The sequence below is a fragment of the Phocoena phocoena genome, chromosome 6 (assembly GCF_963924675.1).
Source record: "Phocoena phocoena chromosome 6, mPhoPho1.1, whole genome shotgun sequence".
In the NCBI taxonomy this organism is placed as follows: domain Eukaryota; kingdom Metazoa; phylum Chordata; class Mammalia; order Artiodactyla; family Phocoenidae; genus Phocoena; species Phocoena phocoena.
Genome location: NC_089224.1, coordinates 110057370 through 110076412, shown reverse-complemented (window position 1 = coordinate 110076412; position 19043 = coordinate 110057370). Strand labels below are relative to the sequence as shown.

At 41.8% G+C, this 19043-nt stretch overlaps 1 protein-coding gene across 2 annotated transcripts in view; it reads right to left on the bottom strand.

Moving 5' to 3' along the window:
• ABL1 (ABL proto-oncogene 1, non-receptor tyrosine kinase) overlaps positions 1 to 19043 on the bottom strand; it is a 132601-nt gene that overhangs the window by 39468 nt on the left and 74090 nt on the right. The window contains exon 1 of one of the 2 annotated variants that reach the window (XM_065878548.1): positions 4987 to 5065. The exons of the other annotated variant lie outside the window; for it this stretch is intronic. Coding sequence (XP_065734620.1) covers positions 4987 to 5065 — 79 coding nt within the window. Of the gene's footprint in view, positions 1 to 4986; positions 5066 to 19043 lie in introns of those variants that run through there. 2 annotated transcript variants of the gene reach the window in all.

The window sequence follows — 19043 nt, the reverse complement described above, 5'->3', positions numbered from 1 at the left end:
CAACTAACCTAAGAATTTATTTTATAAGTCATTCTTCTGGGTGTTTAATTATGATTCACCATTACAGAGGAAAAGTTAAATCCTTCCAATGTCTCATTTGATCTTCAGTTCTTGTTATACATACTTTTGGTTTTACTTTTTTCCAGTTTTATTGAGATATAATTGACATACAACATTGTATGAGTTTGAGGTGTACAACATAATGATTTGATATATGTATATACTGTGAAATGACTACCACAAGAAATTTAGTTAACATCCATCACCATACATAGTTACAAATTACTTTCCTTGTGATGAGAACTTTTAAGTTTAAGATCTACTCTCTTAGCCATTTTCAAATAAACAATACAGTATTGTTAACTATAGTCATCATGTTATACAATGTTATGGATTTTAAAAACCTACCCATCAATGATTTTTCCTGTTTCTATTTCAGACCAGTGATTACACTGGCAAAATTACTATTTGATTTTGCAATAAAGGTAATAAGTAGTATGAAATTTTCAGTTTTCATATGTTTGGAGCTGTGGAAATACTGCCTCTAGAGAGAAGAAATAAGATGCCAACCATGAACCAATGGGATTCTTCTTTCACAATTAAAATATTCACCATGGGAATAAGAAAGGGTCAGAGGACTTCCCTGGTGGCGCAGTGGTTAAGAATCCTCCTGCCTATGCAGGGGACACAGGTTCGAGCCCTGGTCCGGGAAGATCCCACATGCCGCGGAGCAACTAAGCCCATGCGCCACAACTACTGAGCCTGCGTTCTAGAGCCCACGAGCCACAGCTACTGAAGCCCGTGCGCCTAGAGCCCGTGCTCCACAACAAGAGAAGCCTGCGCACCGCAACAAAGAGTAGTCCCCGCTCACCACAACTAGAGAAAGCCCACATGCTGCAATGAAGACCCAACGCAGCCAAAAAATAAATAAATTTATTTTAAAAAAAAAGGGTCAGAGGAAGGGAAGATACTTTTCCTTAAAACCAAGGACAGGGAGTATTAATTATATGCATCAAAGCAAACTTGGAAACAAATTGTTTTATTAACAACAAGAAAAACTATGGGTGGGTTTAGCTCTATTCTACCATCACACTTCAGCCATTAGCGAAACTGGCAATGCCACCATTTTCGACTGTGAAATATTTACTTAAAATGACAACAGCTAACATTTGCAAACACCTTGCTCTGTGCTAAACAATTTAAATGAAATCTCTCATGTGAATTTCCCAACTCAAGAAGGCAGGGACTACTCTGAGCCTTATTTTAAAAATGAGAACACCAGGCTCAGAGAGCAATGTGCCCATGGTCACCTGCATCTGGGCCCCGGCCGGCATCTGAGCCCAGGCGGGCTGGCTCCAGAGCTGCGCGCTTCACGTGAGAATGGGACCTTGGCAATACCCTGGCCATAACACTGCCTTCATTTAAGGACATCTCAAAAGAACCTCACATCAGTATAAATACATACGTTTAGCACTTTATTGGTCTCAACACTTTCCCTTGAATCATCTCGTAGATCCTCAAAACAATCCTTGAAGGTGGGCTGGACGGAATGTTTGTTCTCTCGGTCTTTCGAAGTAAGAAAACAGAAAAGCTGAGAGATGAAAACTGGGATCGCCTGACTCCAAATTCAAAAGTATTTCCAACCAAAGTGAACTGGGGCCCTTCTTCCTCCTCTTCTCTAGAAACCTCATAGCGTTGGTATGAGAATGAAGTGAGGATGTCCATGAAGTGCTTGGTGCCAAAGAACTGTCGCATCATGAATGCTCAACAATTTCAACGTAACCCCAAATGAAAAGGACTGACTGGCTTTCTATTTGGTTACAGAAAGAGCTTCAGATTTTCTTTGTTACTAAACAAGGGAAGTATCTGATGACCTCAGAAGAGAGTATTTAGAAAGAGAGCATAAGCTTCTCTGAGGCATAAGTTCTAAAAGTGTATCTGTGAGGCTGGCACCACATAAAGCATTCACCAGAAAGTTAACTGCTGAAAAGAAGCGTTTAAAAGTGGGCCCTTAAAATAAATTTTGAAAGTTCAGGAAGAGTTCACTTCACAGACATTAGTTTTTGATTCCACAGTACAGAACTAGCATGCCCATGTACAACATTCATGCACCGTATACGCAAACACAAATACATGAATAAATAAAAGTAAACTGGAAAAAAAAAGAATTCAATTGGCTAATGTTCATGTTTTCTTTCACACCTCTAGGAGAGGGAAGAAATAATCAGAAAATTCAGTGCTTGAAGTAAACCTAAGATTGTAAAGCATAATGTGGTCATGGTGAATAGTTACTGCTATAAACATATACTTTCACAAAGTTGGAGCACAAAATTTAAATGCTATAGATTGCTTATATATGCATAAAATGTTTCTAGAAGGACACACAAGAAACTCAAGTGAGGCTTCTGGGTAGGGAAACTGGATAAAGGACAGAATTTTCTTTTCACTCTCCTATTTAGAATTTTTTATGATGTACAGCTATTTTAATATACATCTACTGCTAAAGGTAATCATTTTTATCAGTATTAGGCTTCTAGAAGAGAAAAAAAGAATATCCTTGTTTCAGGCTTTAGAGTGTTTCTGAAGATACCGTTTTAACATCCACAGAGAGTTCCAAAGGATATAAACAGTCACAGCTGGTAAAGCATATACTGGCTAAAACTGGGCTCTTTGGAGCCAGACAGCAAGGGTTCAAATCCCAGCACCACCACGTGCTAGCTCTGTGACCTTAGACATGTTTCCTAACTTTCAGATGCCTCAGCTTCCTCATCTATAAAATGGAAGTAACCAAAGGGCCGTCATGAGAAATAAGCAAATTAAATCACACAGAATGCTGAAACAGTGCTTGGAACACAGTAAACATTTAATAATTGTTGCTTTGACAGCTAGGCCCAAGTAGCAACAGATGCGTGATCAAGTTGCACTTATGGCTGAACTTTCTCTGATAGAATGGAAAACTTGACCATATTCAATTTCCTCCGTGACTCGGGATGCCTGGGTCCCTAGTGCATGTCAATTAAACACTGACTGACTGATTGAGGATGTCAGTAAAAACAAAAGGCCTGGATTACTTATCCAGATGTTGGCAAGTGTTTTTCCCAAGCGACTAATAGCACATCCAGTCTTTAAGAAACGATCACTGAGGTTTGTTAAATTCTCTCAACTACAAAACAGTAATTCCATTGACTTTCTCCGGTTAACCATAACAATGAAAGAAGGAAAACTCAGTCACAAAAAAGAATTCCTAGAGTGATACCTTCCTAGATGAAGCCTTAATGCAAGGCAGTCCGCTGTAATCAGAATTTTTTTTTTTTTTTTGAGACTTGACAGTCAACATTATTTCAAGACACGCTGGAATAAGACGCATTGGATTTTGTCTCCCCTCCCCCAAAACAATAATTAGACCAGCCAGGTAAGAACTAAATCTCCTGTTTACTCCCAGGAAAACAAAACAATGTCACAGCATTGCTGTGACCTAACCTTTCTTCCATCACCGCAGTTATAAAAGCCCATTCATCTACTCTGCCGTAAGTCTCCATCCGCAAAATGGAGATGGTAATGCCTAACACTAACTCATTACAGATGTAAATGACAATGTGTCCAGAATTTTGAGCAACTTGGAAAGTAAGCAACATATTAACTGAAGATGATTCTGGCGGCTCAGATGCCAACTTTTAGGGACAGATAAACCATCTTCCCCTCTAAATGCTAGATTTTGTGAGCCCACTCCATCTGGATGCATCTCCTCCAAGGGACTAACCTTGGGCTAACAACATACACATCTCACGGCAAGAGGGGCACCTGTATCACTGGAGTTTATGGTTAGAGCTGCACATGTATGTGACTTCAGGCAGACCCTCAAGTCAAAAAGTTGGAAAGAAAAGAAAACTAGATTAGACGATTAACAAGGCCTCCGTTTACTTCGCCTTCATTTTAAAAAGAAAAACATTACAACTTCATGGCACTACGGCAGCAGGAATTCTACTTGTTCTAAAATGAGCTTTACGTTTCTATTCCTATTTCAAGTCCTGAATGAAAATGACAAACAAATGCAAGCAGGATTACATCTCTGAAGTACAATTAGCCCTTCCGCTGAAAGCAAGCAGTCTGGGACGACCAGTCCCCAAATCAGATAAATTTCAGGTTCACCCTGAAGCTACAAGATGAGGTCCACTCATCATACTCAATTGGCGCTTTTTTTTTTTTTTCAGTTGTCGCCTTACTAAGACAGAAAACAAAGACAAATAAACAGGAAAGAAAAAAATGGGATTAGAGAAGAAAAGGAGAGTAGAATGGAAAGAGGGCGAAAGTGAACCGCTCCGGGCTCTGAGGCTTTACCGAAGGAACTTAACAGGAGGTTATCCTCCTCCCTCCCAAGTACCCTGGACTCATTCAAAATGCCTTCTTAAAATGCGGGGTAACTTTTCTTTTCGCCCCGCAAAAGTGAGAGAATTCCTAAGACCTCTTCGTGGTCCGTAGATAAGGGGGGGGGGGGAGTAGGAAGATCACTTGAAATTCTGTATCCATAAATGGTAGAGCCGTGTGCTCTTTGTACACGAGACTTAATGAAAATCATATGTTTCACAAACACGGGTTGACCTTTTTGACACATAACTCCTAATTAACGGTGGAAATTCCACAACGTGGGCTCACAAGGCCGTTCAGGCCTGTAGAGTTTGCTTTCCCCAACTTTCGGGCAGAGCCCCGCAGCCCAGGGCCCGCGACTTCGCCCTCCCGACATGGGCTCTGCCGCGGTGAGTGCGCGGGGGCCGGAGCCCCGCACCCTCTCGGCTCGCGGCAGCGCCCAGGGGCGGGCGAGGGAAAGAAAGAGAAAGAGGGAGAAAGAGAAAGGGCGAGAAAGCGAGAGGGAGGGACAGGGAGGGAGAGGAAGCGGAGGGAACGCGCGCGGGCGGGCGAGGCCTAGGAAGGCCCGGCGGCGGACACGCGGCCGCCTAGACCCAGTCCCGGCGCCGGCCCCGCGCTTACCTTCCAGGTAACAGCTGGAGGAGGACGAGAGCCCCTTCTTGGATTTGCAGCCCACCAACTTCAAGCAAATTTCCAACATTTTCGCGTGCCGGCGGCGTCGAGGCCGGCGCCCTGGGCTGGCTCCGCGGCGCGGCTCAAGCCCGGCTCTCCCGGCTGGCCCCGCCTGCCCTCCCGGGCCCCCGCGGCCCCGCCATGCCGCCTCCCCGCCGCCCCGCGCGCCCGCCCGTGGCCGCGGCCGCGTCTCGGTCTCCGCTCCGGACGCGCCTGTTAACAAAGGGCCAGGAGCCCGGCCCGCGAGGCCCGCCCCCGCCGCCTTAACCCTCTCCGCGCCGCGCCGCGCCGCGCCCGGACCCAGAGCTTCCCGGCGTTCTCAAGGCCTAGGCCGGCCGAGGACCGTTACCGCGGTCCGAAACCGAGGTCCCGCCAATTTCTAGGTTAAGGAAAGAGAGGGTGGTTATTTTAAGCGCGGCATTCACGGGTTCTCAACGTTGGGAAGTGCGGTCCTAACACCCCAAGAAAGACACCGACAACTACGGCAGTTGGGGAGGGCAGGCCTGCATCTCTGTGGCAGGAGGCGCCCCCAACCTGCACCACTTAAGGCCAAGTGAGTTCCACTGGGCGCGGTGCCCTGGCGAACCCAATGTCCCTAGACTGTTGGTGAATAATGCAAATTCCTCTGGAATTATCAATTCTGGTCTCATTTATACTCAGTGAGCTTACTGTGATTCAGGCTAACTCAATGGGAGTCTGAGGAATGAATAATCAGAGAGCTGCAACCCACATTACAACTACACAAGTTTGCAACACATTTGTCAAATCATACATCCAGACTAGGAGACAAAAGAGATGGGCAAGTTCAAATTCAAACATAACTTCTGATAATTTGTAAAGGGAGCTTAGTCTCCACAATGAGATCGCATCAGGGTCATGGCCTGTGTCCCTTCTTTAAGAAGCCTCATTTTCTTCAACAGAGAAGTCTTCCCTTGTTTGGTGTGTGCCACGGGGGGCCATTGTTTAAAATCCATTTCATTGCTGTACTTGGCTCAAATCTTTTTATAACTAATGATAAGACAATATCATAAAATATAACAACATAATAAATAACAGTAATCACAATAATGTGTTCCTTGGCACAAAACTGGAAATCCAGATCAGTGGGAAACCATATGGAATCCAATCATCAAATAATTTAATAAAAATCAGATAGGGACTTCCTTGGTGGCGCAGTGGTTAAGAATCCACCTGCCGGGATTCCCTGGTGGCGCAGTGGTTGAGAGTCCGCCTGCCAATGCAGGGAACATAGGTTCAAGCCCCGGTCCAGGAAGATCCCACATGCCACAGAGCAACTAAGCCTGTGCACCACAACTACTGAAGCCTGTGCGCCTAGAGCCCGTGCTCTGCAACAAGAGAAGCCACCGCAAAGAGAAGCCCGTGCACCTCAACGAAGAATAGCCCCCACTCACCGCAACTAGAGAAAGCCCGCTGGCAGCAACGAAGACCCAACGCAGCCAAAAATAAATAAATAAATAAAATCAGATAGATTTCAGTAACAATAGGGAAGTGAAGTTATCTAAATAGTGTTAGATAACTAAATTGCAATAGGGAGAAAAATTAAGTTAGCACACATCTTAGAGCACATGAATACTAAGAGCTGACATGTACTGAGATCTTACTATGAGTCAGACTCTTGTGAGAAGCACCCTCTGTTCATTACCACATTCCATTTGCACAACTATCCTGTGAGGAAAACAGAATTATTAACTGATTCTTCAGGTAAAAATCTGAAGTTTAGAGAAGTCAAGCACCTCGCCCAAAGTCCTATGGCTGGAAACAGGCGGAGCTGGACTCAACCCAGGTCCACCTAGCTCCAAGGATCAGGCTCCCGACCAGTGGATTACGCAGCCCCTTCCCACCAAGAATAAATTCCAAGTAAATTAAAGCTTTGGATATCTATATCTTTGCTTAAATAACTAAGGTTGTCATATGTTTCAGAAGCAGCCTTGGTCAAGAGACCCCAGCTACGGTGATCAGCTCTAGAGGCAAAGCTGGACTCGTTTGTGGTCTAGCCTAACCTGCAGTGACAAAAACCTGGGTATCTTCAGTACACCCGGAATGGCTAAGTAACAAGATCTTCACTCAGGTCTGCCAAAACTAGTACAGGACAGTTCAAGATTGGACTGGATGTGACTAGTGTATATCACAGGGTTTCTCAGCCAGGGTGTCATTAACTTTCTAGAGATGTCCTGTCAGATTCTGATTCATGTACAAAATGTGTTTCTACTGCAAGTAAGGGACCTATGGTTTGTGTTGTAGTACCAGGTCAGGCCTCAGAGGCACCTAAGAAGACAGAGCAGTTCCCATCGCCTGGAGACACCAGGCTACAGGGCCACCAGGTGACAAGTGACTGTGGATGCCATCTAGATTCTGGGAGACACTATCATTCTGCTAGAGAGCCTGTTTGTAATGATAGCCAGTTTGTTTAGTGTTACTTGAAACTTTCAACCTCCAGTGTAATGCCAAAAATAAAATCCCAAAGGGTGCCACCAGTACAAATGAGCTGAAAACTACTGTTGGTGCCATTTTAGAAAGTTAAAGGTCTTTGGACCAGACTATAATAAAGTCTGTCATTATACAGCATTTAAGATTTAATGGGCTGTATTCAAATAGGCACCTTAATGCAAAGGATTATACGTTAATGGACATTTTTGCAATTCTAACCATATCCTTGAATTCTATCAATTAATACAGGCCCAGGTATTTGTTTGCATGTGCTTTATTTTATATGAGGGTGTAAGTTAATTTTAAAAAGCTAATGACTGTTACTAATATTCTGCTCTTGAGTCTAAAATGACCATATCCCTTTGGGGACTTCCCTGGTGGTCCAATGGGTAAGACTCCACGCTGCCAGTGCAGGGGGGCCCAGGTTTGATCCCTGGTCGGGGAACTAGATCCCGCATGCATGCCGCAACTAAGAAGTCCGCATGCTGCAACTAAGAGAAGCCCTCATGCCACAACTAAGAAGTCCACATGCTGCAACTAAATAGCCGCATGCCGCAGTGAAGGTCAGACGCAGCCTAAATAAATAAATAAAATAAAATGACTTTATCCCTTTAAAAACTCTTAAAATGAGTAATGCTTATAAACTGTGTCCAAGTCTTTTAAAACTTAGTTATAAAACCATACATGAACAGGTCTGGCAAAACACTCTGAATTAGCAGCAACGAATATTGAAAACATCGTCAAGCTGCACAGCACCAAATTAAACCAGTACTGTTCTTTCCAGATCTGGCTTTTGATGCTCTTTGAAGCTTATTCACAAGATACAAAAACCATTCTGTTACAAGCAAATAAGAGAGCTTCAATCTCCTTACTAGAATGAAGAAAGGCCTGAGAAGGATTCCCTCTAAGCAACCTTAAACCTAAAAGCCATTAACTTAAAGAAGAAAAAAAAAAGGAAAACAAACAAAGAAATTAAAAAGACTGTGAACTAACGTGTTTGCTACATTACATTCAGTTTGGGAAAGGAATTATACTTTTAATATGTGCCAGGCACAAGCCTCCCAAAAACCCTACGAATTTTGTGTAGTTTAACTTCATTTCACAGGTAAGGAAACAGGGGGGTAAGCAGCGATTGGGACAGGTAAGTATTCTGTCCAGGTTCACACACCTAGAAGTAGTAAGGTCTAAAGCCCTTGAACTTTCCAAAATGGACATAATTTGCAATTTACGTGAACGGTGGATAACTGTAGCAAAGCCAGAGGATGAAATAAAAATCATTAACTATTGAAAAGTGTGTCTTAAAACAATTCAGGGAATTAGAACGATTGATATTTAAGAATATTTTAAAAATATATTAAGAATATTAAGAAAGAAAGAATAAAGGTCCTTAAAGTATGGGATCTGAGCTGCGTGTTTCTAAAAGTACAGTCCATGGACAACCTATTTTGAATCGCCTGGGGTACTTACTTAAAATGCAGACTCTTGATCTCCGTTCTAGACCTACACAATCAGAATATACGGAGCGGGCTGTATCTTAACATGTTCCCCAGATGATCTGTGTGCATATATTAGACATTTTAAAAATTATGTTTATTATTTTCCTTCTTTCTTCTTTTTGGCTGCATTGGGTCTTAGTTGTTGCACGTGGGCTCTCTTGCTAAGGTGCACAGGCTCAGTAGTTGTGGCGCGCGGGCTCAGTTGCCCCACGGCATGTGGGATCTTAGTTCCCCGACCAGGGATCGAACCCACGTCCCCTTCATTGGAAGGTGGATTCTTTACCACTGGACCACAGGGAAGTCCTCACACTTAAGTTTAAAAACCACTGTTTTGGACGTGGGAAGAGCTGCTTCTTATTTTCCCTGGGAATAGGACAAACAGGGACAGATATTTCTAAAATTTATTCATTTGAAAGCAATTTGTGAGTTAAAGAAATTGTATAACTCTAAACAAGTTACCAAAAGAGAACTCTTCTCTGAAAATTTTGGATACAGATTGAATTTTTTTAAAGTTTGGAGTTCAGTCCTATTTTTTTAAAAGCAGGGTGGATGGGTGGACAAGGGCCCACCACAGAAGTTGGTCAAGGGAAGAAAGCAGGACACAGATGCAGGATGCGGAATCTCCACCTGGGAGCAGCAGGATGGCGGTGGGAGTTTAAGGCAGACAGATGAATCTGACATGGTGCCTGGTTTGGGGCCCCCAGGACCAGATGGTCCCAGATCTGACTGATCCCTTCACTGTTTCCAGCCCAGTTAATAACTTTAGGAGGAAAGAGCAAAGATCTTGAGGTATGTGTATGCTATTTCACATGCCAACACAGCCCACATCCTCTGATTCTGCAGACACTGTCCAGTGAGAGACTGCCAGGTTCCCTAGTGATGTGGGCTCAACCCACTGGAGAATGCAACTTAGAATATCACATCAATCATACCCACTTTCGCCCCGGTAAAGGGCATACAAGCAACCCTTTAGGTATCATACATTTTCAGTGAGATTACACTGTTTATTGGTCAAGTGTCAGAAAGGTCCAGGGACTCTGGTATGGGGAAACCAGGTGAGAGGGGGAGGCAACACAGTGGGGACTGAATGAGGTATGACATCTCGCAAACTTAAACTCAGTCTCAAACTTGCCACTCACTGTGATAGCTTGGGCAAGTGACTCAATTTTCTAGTCTGTAAAATTGGGGGATGGACTTAAGAGTAGCTCTCTCACTGGGTTATGAAGATTGGAAATAATGTATGGAAAGTGCCCAATGCAGAGAAGGTGGTCAATAACTATTGTTATTTCCAAAAGAGGCCTCTTAACTATATCAGGTGATGGTCTGTTTACCTGCCTAAGTCTTACTCCCGTAAGTCAAGAACTAAAATTAACAAATGTGATACATGCAGCTGATTCCAGAAAGCACAGTCTGAGGGAGTGAAAGCAGTCTGGAGGTTTTCCAAGGGACGAGGAAATCAACTTATTTTATTAAGGGAAAGAAACACTAGCTGTGGGGTAGGAGTAGCAACCAAGGTTCAATGTCACACAGAGTCCTATCTTTAATCCTAAAGCCAAAGTTTTACAACCACAGCTTTGTGGCAAAACACAAACTCCACAGCCCACGTCTTTAGTGGGGGCCTATTTCAGGCCCAGAACTTGATGTGCAGGCCACACATAGGACTGTCTTTCATATAACACTGCTTGTTTTGTTAGGCCCTTTGGTATTTACAGAGCTACAATTCTTTTTTTTTTTTGCGGTACGCGGGCCTCTCACTGTTGTGGCCTCTCCCGTTGTGGAGCACAGGCTCTGGACGCGCAGGCTCAGTGGCCATGGCTCACGGGCCCAGCCGCTCCGCGGCACGTGGGATCTTCCTGGACTGGGGCACGAACCTGTGTCTCCTGCATCGGCACGTGGACTCTCAACCACTGCGCCACCAGGGAAGCCCCAGAGCTACAATTCTTAATGGGGGGGCCAAATCTAAACTGCTTTAGAGTAATTACATCCACTTTCTAGAAAATCTCATTTTAGTCAGATTTTATTATATTTTTTATAATCAACAAGTCAAACATAATGATTAAACAATTCTTCTCCTGGAAGAAACTAATATTGTTGGTATGCCCTAAATATTTTTTATTAATTTTTCTTAATCATAGTAATATATCAATACGTACACGGTTAAGAATCAAATAGTACTAAAAGTCTTATAATAAAATCAGTAGTCCCCTGACTCCATCCCCTTGTCTGTTTCCCCACAGGCAGCCTTCTTCAGATTTTTAATATCCTCATATTGTTGTTTCTGATTCATCAGCTTTCCACATTATATATTAACTTATTATAGTAGTATTATACTATCACCATCTCCAACTTCCCATAACAATAAAATCACGATTTTTGGTTAAATCATTGGTCAGTGTTGATATTATTATGATGATATAAATATTGTTCATTGCTCCACCAATAATATACTATGAATGTCTCCTTTATTATATAACTTTGTTTATCCTGGGGATATTAATTGCCTTGATTTTTTCATTTGATTCGTCTTCTCTATGCCTATTACTGTTTTTTCCCCAAACATTTCAAATATCTGCCAAACACCTAGTAGAATTTTTTCCAAATACTAAGACACTTAAAATATCCTCAGTTCTGTGTACTGACTTACATCCTTATCTTGCTGGAATTCATCATCCAGTAGCTTCCTGGCAGGGTGAGGGGAGGTGCATGTCTAAAAAATGCCTTGCCATTCCACTCAGTTTGGCTGGGTATAGAATTCTAGGTTGAAAATCATTTTCCCCACTTAATTTTGAAGGCATTTCTCCACTATCTTCTAGTTTTCAGTATTGTTGTTTAGAAATGCAATTCCACTCTGACTCCTGATCCTTTATATATCACCTGTGTACTCAGGGAGCCAATGCAATTCAAAGATTTGTCATTTAACTCCAGAAAATACTTCACTAAGCTCTGGAATTTTTCTGATACTTATTGTCTCCTAAATTCTCCTCCATTTTCTCTCTTTCTGGAATTCCTACCAGATGTATACTGAAGCCCTGGGATTGAGCTTCTAATCTTCTTATGCGTTCTCCTTTGTTGTCTAAGTCTTTGTCTTGTGTTTTGCTTTCTGAGATGGACTATTTGCCAAGTCTTGTGTTGAATTTTAAATTTTATATCATGTTTTCAGTATTAAAGAGCTCATTTAAAAAAAAAAAAGAGCTCATTTTATTCTGATTGTTACTTTTTAATAACACACTGTTGTTTGACGTTTGCTGTATTTTTCTCTGAGGAGAGCAGTGAATAGTTCTTCTGAACTCTTCTTCTGTTTCCTGCATTGTCTTTATTTCTACCATGTTCCCTTTCTCTGTGAATTTGTTTTACCCTCTATCTATCATGTAGAGACTTTTAATTTGGCTGTCCACTCATTATACATGAAAGAGGAACTGAAAAAATATGCATGGAAGTGGCACAACATGTGGACTTCAGTGAAAGAAGGTGGTGAGCCTACTTTTCCATCAAGAGAACCCCCAAATGGGCTTTTCTCTGGGACCATTCAATTTTATTTTTTGTTTTTTTTCTCTAGAAAAGAATCTTTCCATCTCTTCTCTGTTAGGGCTCTGGCTACCAGGTATTGGAAGAGGCCTTAGAATCTCATTATTCAGCACGCAGACTTAAAAAAAAAAAAAAATCTGCTCTTGCCCACCCCACTGTTTTCAGTCCAATGGCTTACCTGCACCCCAGCTGGGGGTAATATCCCTGAGTCTGGAGCCTTTATAGGGCAATTTCTCCATAATACTTCTCTCTCATGTAGGTGGGAAACAGAAGTGGTCATTCGGCTGTACAGGGATGGGGAAGGGTGTGAAGAATCTAAAAAGTCCTTTACAGACTTCCAACTGATCCCCATGATTTCAGTTAAGGCCTCACGACCCCCTGCTTTCTGTGGTACTAATGCCTCTAATTTCTGACTTTTTCTCTCAGGTTCTTACAAGTAAACTGGCTTACTTCTAATCAATGTCTCTCTTAGAAGAGGTTAGGCTTCAGCTTCTTCGATTCTGCTAAGTCTATTACCACGCTTTTGACTGCCTCTCATTTTCCAAAAATGTGTTCACCTTTCTTATCTACTTTCCCCTTTGGGTTCGTTTTGTCCTTATGCATTTTCACTTTTCAAAAGATCTTTTTATTATCATTCCAGTGGGGCTTGGGGGAGGTAATAGAAATAAAAACAGGTCTGCAAACTTTAATCATTTTAAATTAGAATCTAGTTTTGGGACTTCCCTGGTGGCACAGTGGTTAAGAATCCGCCTGCCAATGCAGGGGACACGGGTTCAATCCCTGGTCTGGGAAGATCCCACATGCCACGGAGCAACAAAGCCCGTGTGCAACAACTAATGAGCCTGCGCGCTAGGGTCCGCAAGCCACAACTACTGAGCCCGCGTGCTACAACTACTGAAGCCCGCGTGCCTAGAGCCTGTGCTCCGCAACAAGAAAAGCCACCACAATGAGAAGCCCGTGCACCGCAACGAAAAGTAGCTTCCGCTCGCCGCAACTAGAGAAAGCCCACGCGCAGCAAGGAAGAGCCAACACAGCCAAAAATAAATAAATAAATAAATAAATAATTAAAAAGAATCTAGTTCGACCATTTTACAGATGAGACAACTGAGGCACAAACAGGCTAAGAAAACTTGTACAAGGTCTCATAGCAAGTTAGTGGCAGAGCCAGGAAAAGAGCCCAGATCTCCAAACCACCTTGCTAGATTTTTTCGATTATGTGACACCCACTAGGCACCCATAATTAAGAGCTGACAGACTAGTTTTAGGATACCAGGCTGAAAAAGTATTTAAAATTTGTTGCAAACTACAGGTCTCAAATCTTAATATTGCTGGTGGTGAAGAAACAACCAAACTCTGAATTCTTAAATCCGGTCACATAACGTAAAGTTAAATTATAAACAGTTATGTTATTAAACAAAAATAGTTTGAGATATTCTTATTAAAATCTAAGTGCTTGAATTCAGCTTAAAGAGGTTTTGCATGATTTCATGAATTGTCTTTTCCCTTTTACTTTGGTTAACTTTTGAAATAAATGCCACAGAATTTTATTTTAAATCGTGGAAAGTCTTGTTTGTTTGTTTTTAATCTGAATAATGAATAAAGATTAAGATATCTACAAAACAAACAAGTCAAAAGTAGCAATGTTGCAAAAATCTAAAGGCGATAAACTATCATCATTATGATAAGGTAAATTTAATCTGCCTTAAGTAGAACTGGTTGATAAAAGAAAAGCCCAAGCACTGGTTATTTACAAACAATACTTTTATTTTCAAACACTGGTACTGCTTTTGGCTTTTATAGTTTTGTTAAGTCTGAACTGGAAAACCAATGGTTAATTTTTTTCCTCTCTTTCTCTAAGACTAAAAGAATCTGCCAAAGCAGCAGACCAGGCCTAGGAGATCACGTTACTTTGGGGGTGGGGGAAGGAAGGCAGCTGGAGGGGAGTGTAGAGAGAAGGGCCAGAAGGGAAAGAAAACAAGTTGTCTGAACCTCCCCACAGTGTAAGACCCAGCAGGGATTAGGAGGTACGTGAAGGAGCCCATGTTTATCCAAGTTATCTCTGGGGCAGCTGAAGTGGGCTGTAAAAGTATGGGCTCCTTTGATATTAAAATCTTCTCAGCAATAGAGCTGCACCCGGGAAAGCAGATTTCTTGGTAATGTTACCAAGGCCTGAAAACCTAGAAATGAAACACTCAGAGAGCGTTAATGTTTGTTTCTTCAAAACATTCAGTACCAATTTGTTTTGTTGTCAGGGTTTTAAACATACAAAGGACAAATGGATCCAGAAGATTGCTTCCCTACACGTGTTAGAAATTACTGTTGTCCTTAGACAAGTAATGACATCTCTAAATGAAAGAGTACTGCTCTTTTTCTTCCTAAAGAGACAGATCTGGCATATTGATCCAGAACTACATACTAACCAGACAAGAACAGCTACGGTTAACATTGGAGAAACTGCTCATTAAATGGCACTGTCAGGAGGAAAGAGCCACTTGAAAAGAAAACTGCAAAACAAAGTCAACCTGGCAGAAGCTGTCCTCTTGTTTGCTACCCTTCCTACGAGCTGGTATATAAAATCTGTATTCAGTAAAGCAACTCCAGAATTGTATTTAATCACTAAGGTATCTTCACATTCCCTAAGCAATAGTAATTCATATTTATGGCTACTTCACCATTAAGAACATTCTAGCGCAATTCTAAAACAAAAGTAAAATGAACTGCTCCAAAAGGTTTAGGCCAATAACCTCATATCAACTAGACTTTCTTTGATGAAAAAGTAATGGGAATCCCACACAGACTAGTTACAGGAACTGCCAAGCCCAACAATGTCCCCTAACATCTGTTCTCCTCTCTCACCATCAACCCTTAAGTTTTAGATGGACATATGGCCCCAGAATAAAGACTACATTTCCTAGTCCCTCTTGTGCCTAGTCATTACCATGTAACTAAGTTTTAACCAATGAGATGGCGAGCAGCACCGATACATGCAACTTCCGGGTCAGGTTCTTAAAAGGAATGAGAATACTCTCCCTCTCTTTTCTACTTCCCACTGCCTGCAAGGGGACAGGCTTGCTGGAGTGGCCATTTGGATCCTGAGGTAGAATCCACACCTTAAAAGTAACAACATAGCAGGTGTCTGATTCTGTGGAGTTCCCATACACATGCAGGACTGCTAATGTCAGCCTGTTAAGAGAAGCAAGAAATAAACATCTAACTGTTTTAAACCGCTGGTATTCTGCATCTGTATAACAGCCATTTAGTCTTTACGGTAATACTAAAAGACCAGTTTTAACTCCCGTAAATCTAAGAATTTCCCAAATCAATTGTTTCTTTTCTTTATCTATTAAAAACTGTTAATTGAAGAGCAAGCGTTTGAAATTATCATATAACCTTTAGAAAATGAGAAAGTGTCTTAAACGATCGCTGTGAAACACATAGTCCAGTATCCAGCTCATAACAAAGACTCAAAAATTACACATTAATTATTATTGCTACCTTAACTGTCCCTTCCCCTTTCCAGCGTCTCTGGTACTGGTGTGAGGAGGATTAAAAAATTCTGTGTTCTATCACATATCTGATAAAGAATTTGTATCCAGAATACAGAGAACTCAACACACAATAATAAGACAGTAAGCAAACCAATTAAAAAATGGATAAAAGATTTAAATTGATGTGTCACCAAAGAAGAAATATGAATGGCTGATAAGCACATGAAAAGACGCTCAGCATCATTAGTCATTCCAGAAATGGAAACTAAAACCACAACGAGGTACTTCTTCACAGCCACTCAAATAGTTATGATCAAAACGACAGACAAAACCAAGTGTTGGTGAGGATGTGGAGAAACTAAAACACTCATACGCTGCTGGGGGGAACATAACATGGTGCAGCCCTACTATAGAAAACACTGTGGTAGTTTCTTAAAAAGTTAAACATAAACTTACTGTAAGACCCAACAACTCTACTCCTAGGAATCTACCCTAGAGGAATGAAAACATGTCCACACAAAGACTTGTACATGAATGTCCACAGAAGCATTATTCATAACAGCCAAAATTGGACACAATCCAAACGTCCATCAGTTGATGAATTAATAAACAAAATGTATATCCAAAGAATGGAATCATATTCAATAATAAAAAGGAATGGAGTACTGATATGTGCTACGATACAGGTAAACCTCAAAAACACACTGTGATGTGAAAGAAGCCAGTCACAAAGACCACATATTGTATAATTCCATTCATGGGAAATGTGCAGAAAAGGCAAATCTATAGAGACAGAAGGCAGATTTAGCGGCTGCCTGGCCATGGGGGTGGGACTGACTGCAAAGGGGCACAAGGGATCTTTTTGGGATGATGGAAATGTTCTAAAACTGGACTGTGGTAATGGCTGCACACTATATAAATCTACTAGAAATCACTGAATTGTACACTAAAGTGGTAAATTTTATAGCATGTAAATCTTACCTCAAAAAATGTTAATAAAAAAAGGGAGAAAGCAATGTGTTCTAAGAGTTTGACCCCATTTCCTGATCGGATGTCATAGAAAGGATGAGACAGAGGATTAGAAATGCAATACGTTTGGCTGCTCAGTTCCATGCTGTGAACCTAAAAAGACCATACTCTATGTGTTGCAGGTACGTGGCATCTTATTGAGAGATGCTTCTAATAAGAGCCACATTCCCGGAGAGGAAATGCGCACCAGTTCCACCCAGCCCTGACACCTCTACTGACTCCCAGCATACTCCTGGCTAAGGAGTGTATGTGAGGGGGAGGACTGTATATACAACTAAGATAATCAAGACCTGGGTGGGAGTGGGAGATGTAGCCCAGGTTGATTAAAATAGAGACATCTGAGAACGCCGGCAGCCTGGCACATCAAAGGCTGAAAGGCACAGAAACACATCTCCCACTCATAGGAAGCACCTGGATACTCTCACAAGTAACTGCCGCTCTCCAGTCTGCAGCCTTCACAGAGGCCTGAAGGGCTGCAACTTTAAGAGTTCCCAAATATACACCCTGGCACCACCCATCTTCTGGACAAACAGTCCAAACTGTTAAACTTCTCACAGAAACCAAGAATCAGAGTAAATTAGTTGAGATCAAAACGTTAAGAAGAATATTTAAGATCTATCGTAGGAAAATTTCTAGGTGGGAAATATTATGTTTCCAAAGTACTAGGGGAAGGAGAAGCAACCAATGAAATACTGGAATTAACAATAAATATTTCACGAGTCTTAGGGTTCTGATAAACAAATGAATTTCAAAGGTTAATCAGTCAATAATTCTCAATACTGCCCAGCGTTTTCCCTTACTTTTTCTTGTCCCATCTCCAAAACAACTCAAGGGAAGTAGGGAGTTGTATTCCCAACAAAGCCACAGTGACTGAAGCCCAGCATGAAAGAATCCCAAAGGAAGAGGGACTCAAGAAGCCAGGCATGCTCTGAAGCTGAGATTCCACCAATAACCCAAATGTGCCTGGTATGACAGACCCACCCTACGCGTCCCTGGCAAAACAGAGGTCACACCAAAGTGGAATAAGAAACAGCTCCTGCTTTAAAGAGAACTGGGTCTTTATCTTCACTTCTTGGTCCTCATCTGACTGGTATAGCTCTCATAAAACTCTTGACTTGTCATCACTTGTCAATCAAAGATGTGACTTGTCATCAGAGATTTGAGAAAGGGCCATTCATTCAACAAACATTATAGAGCCAGTGGTGATGAAGATGATAAAAAGGAAGAAGACATACTTCTGGGCCTCCAAGGATGCTTGGTCTTGAGAGAGAGGTGGGAAGGAGAGAGGAGCAGACCCTGAAACAAGGAATCATAAGGGTGAGAAAAATTCCATAATAAGTGTATGCATAATAGCTATAGGAGCCCAGGGAATGCCCTGGCAGTCCAGTGGTTAGGACTCCGCACTTTCACTGCCGAGGGAACAGGTTCAATCCCTGGTCGGGGAAGTAAGATCCCGCAAACTGTGCTGTGCGGCCAAATAAATAAGTAAATAAATAAATAATAATAAAAAGGAGCCCAGAAGAAGTGGATAATTCTGCCTACAGATGTTAAGAGAGGCTTCCTAGTGGAGAAATCAGTAGTATAGAAAGACTGGAAGGTTCTTCCTTTTACCATTCTCCTTTCAGAATTTAGAAATCAGTTAAAGGATACAAGTCGCCCACTCATATGTGCTGAACTGATTCTCCACAAAGGTGCAAAGACAATTCAATGGAGAAAGGATAGTTTCTTGAACAAATGGTCCTGGAATATCGTGCATCCATATACAAAATGATGACACTTGGTCAGTATGCACCACATATAAAATGTAATGCAAAATGGATTATAGATCTAAATGTTAAATAAAACTTCTAGAAGAATATCTTTGTGATCTTGTATTAGGCAAAATTTCTTAGGTACAATACCAAGTATGAACCTTAAGAGAAATAACTCATATATTGGACTTCCATCAAAATTGAAAATTTATGCCATTCTTTTTTTTTTTGGCCGTGCCATGAGGCTTGCAGGATCTTAGTTCCCCCCA